The following is a 2,373-nucleotide window of genomic DNA, read 5'->3' on the forward strand; positions in this document are numbered from 1 at the left end:
CAACACTATATAAAATCAGAATAAAAGGTCATGAAATAGAAAGCTCTTCATTTTTTGGCTTAGTGTCAGTCTAACTAAAGCCATGCGGAACATGTGTTTTTCTTGCATATGGGATATCATGTCTGTTAATGTTTTGATAGTCAGACTTTATTTGGGGGTACCTGAATAGGTCAAGTTTTAGGAAAAAGGACAGAAGAGGTGTGGGTTGATCAGTGGGTTTGGTTCATTTATTTTTTTAGCAGCAAGTCAATTGGAATGTTGCATTTTAAAAATCCCTCAGATTTTTTTACAAAGGTAAATACCCAGAAACTCTGGATATTCGGATATGGAATAATGGACAGTATCCTCAGATTTTCAGTTGGCTGTTCTTAAAGCTTTATAAGGGCTTCAGAACTGCACGCATGATGTGAAGCATATGGTTTTCTATCTGAGCAGCCAAACCTGTGCCTGCTTTCAGAGGTGAAGAGTAACCATGGCTCATTAACTTCACTCAGCACAGGGTACAGAGCATGTATGCAAAGATACCTGTCTTGCCAGATCATATGTACTAGACCATCTTTGAAGTACTCTCTTAAAGCTAATCCAGAAAGTGATGTAGCAATTGTACAGACTGTACTTTGTTAATTGCTGAAAAATAATACCACTTTCCTTTTCCTGTTTCTGCAGGTGAAAAAGGTGTGAGGGTTGAACTTAATAAACCTTCTGACTCAGTTGGGAAAGACGTTTTATAAGCCTTTGATTTAGCAACTCCCCTTGCTATTCTCCCTGATAAATCTTGATGCTATCTATTAACTTTTGAATGTGAATAACAAGATAAAGGAAAATCAACAACAAACCAACATCTTAATAAAGAAGCAAACAGTGTTTCAATGTTGCATCAAATAGAAGGTTCTTTGACTGCTGAAGCATTGTACTGTGTGATTGTGACTCCAGGCCTGTGACTGCTTATGTGAAGAAGATAAGCAATCAGTAAGAAACAGCATATGCATCTGGACATAAATAAGTGCCCTACATAGAATTTGTCCATCCTTATATTTTGCCAGACCTGTCATCCAGCTGAATCCATTTCAACACTCCGTTTTTTTATATGGTAAAAGTTTGAATTTTGGGTAATTTTTGTATGACCAGGTACAGTTTATCAAAATTGAGTCTTAAAAAAAAAAGAAAAACTGAAAAAAAAAAAGGAAAAAAATCACAGTATTCTCCAAAATAACATGGATCTATTTTTGTAAAACTGTTCATACTGTTCTCCTCTGCCATAAAAGACCTAATTTAATGTAAGGGTTGCCAGTAACTGATAATCACTTTGATTTTCTTTACACCTTAAGTCAGAAAAGGAGCACTTTAATTACCAGCTAAAAAACCTGATTGTTTTATATCATATCTCACACTAATCTTAACTTTTAAAGATTGCTGCTGTATTGTTTTTTTTGACTATGTTCTCTTGAACCTTATTAACAGAAGCAAATCAGTATCTCGCTATTGGTAACATTGTTTGTGGTTTTCTATGTTGAATCCACAGAGGGGAAGTTTCTGTCTCTTTTTTTTTTTTTTTTTTATTTTTCTGGCTGTAAGAGCTACATTGTGGTTTTTTTTCCTGGGGTTGGGGGGATGTTTGGTTGTTTTTTTTCATTTTTGAAGTGACTGGCACTAAGTGAACTTGACACTATTGGTTGCTGTCATTGGCTTTGGGGACCTGGTAAATGCCATCAAGTTACAAGAATACACAAGGGCTTTCCTAGGCTATTAGAGGTACCCAGAACCTCCTTACTTACTTGACAGAAATTTTTGAACTTTCTCCCTTTTCTAAAAAATACTTGCCACCCCCCTTTCCTTTGTATATAAGTTAATAGAATATCCAAAATCAACTTTTTTTAATTTCCTTTTCAAATGTTGGTGTCCCATGCAGTCTGTAAGTTGGCACCTTGATCTATTATATAGTATCAAGGAGATGGTCAGCACATTGAAGCTGAAGTGCATCACTCTGTAGGCTCCTTGTGCAATACATCTTTAAGTTTTCACTGTGCTGAAGGATTTCCCCAAAAAGGCACTGTCCATTGATCAACACTGAGATATATATTTCGTAAGAAAACATTTACTTTCTTTTACATTGTTTTCATTTTATCAAGGAGAGGGGTCATCACAGAATCAAGCGAGATGTGCAGAAACTTTGATATTCTTATTTTTAAGAAATGGATGCTTTAGACACTGATTTATTTTTTTCTTCTTCTTTCCTTTAGTTTTTTTTTTCCTGAGCTTTAAAAGCTTGAGAAAACAAAAGCAAACCTATCAGAGACAGCATTCATATTGACAGGAGTTTGGGGGTTGATCAACTTACCCACTGCAGTTTTCTATCTGTCCCTTGTTTCCTTA

The 2,373-nt window shown here is 35.4% G+C and overlaps 1 protein-coding gene across 1 annotated transcript in view; it reads left to right on the forward strand.

Annotated features, from left to right (window-relative positions):
* The window catches only part of LOC103807796 (egl nine homolog 1), a 5,973-nt gene extending 4,781 nt beyond the window's left edge, over positions 1 to 1,192 (forward strand). The window contains exon 4 of the mRNA XM_009080543.1: positions 667 to 1,192. Within this exon, the coding sequence (XP_009078791.1) occupies positions 667 to 731 (65 nt within the window). The 3' untranslated portion in view covers positions 732 to 1,192. The remainder of the gene's footprint in view (positions 1 to 666) is intronic.
* The last annotated feature ends 1,181 nt before the right edge of the window (positions 1,193 to 2,373 follow it).

This window comes from Acanthisitta chloris, unplaced genomic scaffold, assembly GCF_000695815.1.
Source record: "Acanthisitta chloris isolate BGI_N310 unplaced genomic scaffold, ASM69581v1 scaffold19898, whole genome shotgun sequence".
Classification (NCBI taxonomy): Eukaryota; Metazoa; Chordata; class Aves; order Passeriformes; family Acanthisittidae; genus Acanthisitta; species Acanthisitta chloris.